Raw genomic sequence first — 5,607 nt, 5'->3', positions numbered from 1 at the left:
AAAAAGGGACCCTAGCAAATTAGCAATCGAGCAAAACCAAAAGAAATAACGAAGTTAACAGCACAAAGAAAAAGTACCAAGTCACGAAAACTGAACAGAAGAGAAGAGGAATTTTTTTTTTTGCCCTATCTTCAAAACTTAGCTCCAAACTAACAAGATTCACCTTCGTTGCTTCAAATTCTTCATACAATGTTCTACAGAGGGTAACAACACTTTATCTACCTCTTTGTTTTCTTGTTTCAATTCTTTTTTTTCTTTCCTTTGTTCTTATTATTACCTAATTAGGATTGGGGATTTTTCCCCCTTTTCTATCTTAAGCAAATCGTGGCTTAATTTCTTAATTCTATTGAATTTTCTTTTCTGTCTTTCCCCTCTTTTTATTATGATTGTGTTGACATGTTTTTAAATTGTCAAATTTTCACCGACCCGTAATGGTAATTGGTTCATTTCTTTTACGAAATTTTGAACTATCTTCCTTTTGCTCTCAAATTCGGAACAAATTATATTTAATTATAGGTGAATAATGAATAGTGATGAATGGTGAGTTACTTACAAGTGTTGTCTCAATAAAGTAATGGAAAAACGTATGAGAGGGAATGCTCGAGTTATAGGATTTCAGATAAATGATATGATTGCAATTATAGCTGTAATGTATTCCTTGCATTATGATAAAGCTGTTGCTGCATAAAACTGAATGCTGGGAAGAACAAACCCTTTACTCTTACTAATTATTTGTTTTGGAATGAAATTTTGTTCAATGTGTTATAAGTAACCAAGGGGAGAATTTCGAAGTCATATTAACACTTATGAGTTAGGAAGGCATGGAGGGGTGTATGCAGAATAGTTTGCAGCTTATGGGGTTTCTCTATAAGTTTGGGTCTTCCTTAAGTTCTAGTTTTCAATGCATGAAATAGTAGAGGTCCACCTTTTTATTATTGCGTTCATTCCGCAATATTACTATTTTTAAAGAATTCAAGATATTCTAATTGATTGTCATTTTACTCAACACAAATAGAATTTCTGATACCATTATTATCTTTGCTTTCCTTACATTCATTTCGTTGCCACTTATTTTAGTGACAGTGATCAGTGATATGATATGTAAATTTCTCTTTTCTACTTGGTATTTTAGTCATTTAGATCTAGAGCACTCTTATATTTTCTTAATCCTAGTGCATAACCTTAAAAGACTAACATTGTGAACTAGAGGGGCTAATAGAAATGTTTCTTGAAATGCCTCAACTTTACCATCACAAATTACTTAACAGACATAATTCAGAATGCAAGTGATTCAATAGTTAAAACATTTGGCCGCATCCTAATGTAAGGTGTTATGCACAGACTTCATATTTAATATTTGTCATAGTTATACAACAATGTGATCATGGACTATTGCATTTCTTAAGTTCTTATGGACTATTGTTTTCCTGATTGTTTGTTATGGATTATTGGCTGTACTAGATGAGAATATGGTGACTACTGTGGTCTTTTGTCTTTTTTGCTTGATGATATTATGCATAAAATTGGGATCCTCCATCTCTTCCCTCACACACATATAACAGGTTCACTTAAGAAACCTGAAGGGATAGTATCAACTGGCATACTGCTGCTTGTGACTAAATATTGATTAATTTGTCAATTTGTTTGTGGTCATCGCTGATGGCTCATCATGCATTTCTATTAGTCCATCTGCTTATCACTATCTGAGTAATTAAGTCAAAGAGCAGTTTGTTTAAAGATGCTGTCTTGCATTGGTGTTCAGTCATTTGTTTGTGTATGCTTCATGTTCAGAGCTTCCTGTTCAATGAAAATAAGTGAACTTTTTTCATTAATAACTAAATAAATAATGAAAACAAGTGCTTTTTGTTTAAGGTATTTCTGCACCTTTTGTGTTGAACTTAAGAGATTGTTTGTGCTTCGGTGTTGTTATTTGTTATGAAAAAATGCTTAGCGACATGATTAAGCTGATCCTCTAATTTAGATGTGTCAAGTGGTAGTGTAGTAGGTAGTAACCAAGCATTTATTAGGTGCCCTTTGAATGAGATTTTAGACCCAAACTTTAGATTAAGACTTAAGACCACTATCAAAAGTCTAAGTTGAACCACGTGAGAAGTAATTTGTGTTATTTGTGCTGTCTTTTGCTCTTTTGTTCATGGCAACTGTGGTTTATGATATCCTTTACTTATGATATATCTATAATCTATGTCTTCTATAGGATTATTGGTTGTCATTCTTCTTTCCCTTTTGCACCAAAAAGTAGCATGCCAATGTAAAAGGAATTTGCTTATGCAAGTTTATTCTGCTTTCTTTATCAGTAACTTGCTTTATAGAAAAATTCCTCTATAGCCTTCTGATTTCTTGTTTTATGATTTAACTACATCCCAAGAACTTAAAGGATGGATTCCATCTCACTTAGGCATCCATCATTAATAATTTCATTTGAGGATTGAGCCATTTATGGGGATTTTCAGTAGGTTTAAATCTTAATAGGCGACTGACTTGTCTGCCTTATTTATTTATTGATGTTGACATGGCTTCCTTCTGTTGCTACTTGATGCCATGTAAAAGTCTAGAGGCATGGATTTGAAACCTCAAAAAAGTTGGGAGGAAGAGGGAAAATGATTTCTGCCTAATGTGGCAGAGAGAGGGTAAAAATGAAGAGGGGGAGGGGCAGTGGGAGAGAGAGGATTATGATTGCCTTATAGAAGAAGGAACAAGATGGTTTATAATGTTATAGAATAGAAAGGCAAGAGTGAAGTTATATGAGACTTATTAACATTCACAACATGATGCAGTTTCTTGGTTTGGCAATGAGCATGTTTAATTTTGGTATTAATTTTCTGCATTCATTTTCAGATTTTTTTTATTGAGAAAAGATGTGAAAAACGGTGAAAACAACAAATTTGATCCCTGTTTTCATTTCCGTTCTCCCTTTTTCCATCACAAATGCTAAAAACGTAAAAACATTGAAAAAGAAATTAGAAAAGAAAATAGAAACCAGAAGTAAGATTTTGATATCTCCTTATAATTATTCAAGACCTAATGTTTATACTAGAGTGGATTATGTTTGAAGGATTAAAACAGTCACGTATCTTTTGAGGACTAGTTTGAAGTTTACACTATTTTATCATCATGTATATTTGTTAACTAATAACGAGCTTCTTAATTTCTGTTATGGTTATGGATCAAAATTGCAGTAAATATGCTGATGGTGGTGATGGGCGTGAAATGGCTGCAAAGCGTCAGCGGACTGTAGATCCGGGATCTTCATTCTATGGTACTTCCCCCGGTTCCAGTTTTATGTACAATCCAACTCCATATGGATATGTCAGCCAACCACCACCTCCTCCACCTTTTCCCGTTGTTCGATTGCGTGGCCTCCCATTCGATTGCACTGAAACTGATGTGGCCGAGTTCTTCCATGGCCTTGATATAGTTGATGTTCTTTTTGTTCACAAAGGTGGAAAGTTCACTGGTGAAGCCTTCTGCGTTCTGGGTTATCCTCTTCAAGTCGACTTTGCTCTTCAAAGAAACAGGCAGAACATAGGTAGAAGATATGTCGAGGTTTTCAGAAGCAAGAGGCAGGAATACTACAAGGCAATTGCAAATGAGGTTTCAGATACTCGAAGTAGTTCACCCCGTCGAAGTGCACCTCGGGCTAAATCATACGATGATGGAAAAGACTCAGCTGAGCATACCGGGGTGTTGCGGCTGAGGGGATTGCCATTTTCTGCTAGCAAGGATGACATAATGGACTTCTTCAAGGATTTTGTGCTGTCCGAAGATTCTGTTCATATTGTAATGAACTCGGAAGGCAGGCCATCCGGAGAGGCTTACGTGGAATTCACAAATGCCGAAGATTCTAAAGCGGCAATGGCAAAGGATAGGATGACACTCGGAAGTCGCTACATAGAGTTATTTCCTTCATCACACGGTGAGATGGAAGATGCAGTTTCAAGAGGACGGTGATTCCCTTGGTTGACTCTCTCCCTTTCTCCTTTGTAGTTGTAATTGTTAGCTTGAGCTTTTATATGATTTAAGATTTTGCTTCAATAGACATTGCTTTACTATATTTGTTTTAGGATATATAATTATATACAGATATGCTTTTCAATATGCTGATTAAAATACGAGCATTTGCCTGGATTGTGAATTATGTGGATTATTTTTCTGGTCACCTGCCACCAGATTCTTGTGACTAGTTCGGTTTAGTCTACATAGAAGCTTTGAAATTGGATTGTAGATGGTAAAATTCAGTCATTTTAAAGGCCGAGTTTGGAAATTAAGGAGCAAAAGAAGGGGATAATTTTTCAAGGAACTTTTATTCTAAGTTTTCTTTTGGTTTTTGGAGCTGAAAATTTCCTCTTTTTTTTTGGAGGATTTTTTCCAACGGGCACATGGGCTGAGTATTGCTTGAGCAAGTTTTGTTTTAGGCAATAAGGGAAACAAAAACCAAGAGACACAATGCTTACATGTGCATCTTATAATATGTAGAATGTTCTGTTTCTTATTTTTTTGTTATTATTGCTGCTTCAAAGATTATCCAACGATGCCAATTGCCAAAGGAAATGAGGTTAAATTATAGTTTGAGTTTGGTGGATCAACATGAAAATTAGTTTACTTTACAACAAAACATCAATTTATCACTCGTGTATCTAATCATATGATGCAGTAATTTGTCGTTCGACATTAATTAATCACTTCCTAAAAGAGAAATGATTTTGCCCATATTTCTTTTTTTCATCAAGTTGCTAATTCTTCTTAATTATTGATCGGTGCAGAAATGAACATATTTCTTATTTCATAAATCAACTCGATATAAAAAAAATTGAGACTATAAATAACAAAACTCATTATATCAAATGTCAAATAGACTGGTCTTTATATTTTAGTTTGCTCATTTCAAACCGTGCAAGTAAATTGAATTTCAACTTGTTGAGTTTCCAATTGAGTTTGAAATAACTCATGATTTAGTATAAACTCTAAACTAAAATTGTCAAGTGTTGTAATTTCCAGGTAGCAAGCACATCTAACTACTAAAATTTGTTGTGTACCACATATTGCACATAAAATCTCTCCAATAATTGCAAATAAAATTCTTTGCCAAATTAATTGCTTTTATTTAATAAATGTATATTGACATGTGTATGTATCACAAATATATCAAACCAGGTGTATTTTTTTAATAATGCAAATTAAAGTAGTACTATTATAATATTATGATTTAACTTATATTCTCATTCTCTATGCTTCAAATGGTGAATTCCTTGCAGCATGGAATTTTTCTTTCATCATTATTGCAGCTGAATGAAACTGTAATTTGGCACGTGAATTTTAGGGCTCTCTTGTGCATGGTTATCAGTTACCACCCATAACAAATCAACCTTGTTTTCAACTCAAAGATTTTGTCAGTCCGAAAACTCAGACATATGCAAGCCTGACATTATTTGCATGGTAAATTAAATGAGCACCTTAAATAGTCGAACCGGGTTAACAGGAACCGATAATTTATTATTTGGTTCGATAAAACATCGGTTGAACCAATCAAAATTGGTTAAACCGCGTTGAATCGTGGCGTTTTTAACCATTAATTGGTTCAAAAAATTA

General features: G+C 34.1%; 2 protein-coding genes and 1 long non-coding RNA gene across 3 annotated transcripts in view; 1 reads left to right on the top strand and 2 right to left on the bottom strand.

Moving 5' to 3' along the window:
- The window catches only part of LOC107611622 (nuclear transcription factor Y subunit A-1), a 20,750-nt gene extending 16,764 nt beyond the window's left edge, over positions 1 to 3,986 (bottom strand). The window contains exon 1 of the mRNA XM_016313661.2: positions 3,968 to 3,986. The gene's annotated coding sequence lies outside the window, so the exon portion shown is untranslated. The remainder of the gene's footprint in view (positions 1 to 3,967) is intronic.
- On the top strand, positions 20 to 4,260 carry LOC107611453 (heterogeneous nuclear ribonucleoprotein F). Its single transcript, XM_016313400.2, has 2 exons — positions 20 to 203; positions 3,198 to 4,260. Exons 1-2 carry the CDS (start codon positions 190 to 192, stop codon positions 3,967 to 3,969), a joined length of 786 nt encoding a protein of 261 aa, XP_016168886.1. The 5' UTR covers positions 20 to 189; the 3' UTR covers positions 3,970 to 4,260.
- LOC110269145 overlaps positions 4,157 to 5,607 on the bottom strand; it is a 25,130-nt gene continuing 23,679 nt past the window's right edge. The window contains exon 4 of the long non-coding RNA XR_002358254.1: positions 4,157 to 4,326. This is a non-coding gene — a long non-coding RNA (uncharacterized LOC110269145). The remainder of the gene's footprint in view (positions 4,327 to 5,607) is intronic.

This window comes from Arachis ipaensis, chromosome B01 (genome assembly GCF_000816755.2).
Source record: "Arachis ipaensis cultivar K30076 chromosome B01, Araip1.1, whole genome shotgun sequence".
Taxonomy (NCBI): Eukaryota; Viridiplantae; Streptophyta; class Magnoliopsida; order Fabales; family Fabaceae; genus Arachis; species Arachis ipaensis.
Note: the sequence above shows the minus strand (reverse complement) of the source record. Positions and strands in the feature narration are given on the sequence as shown.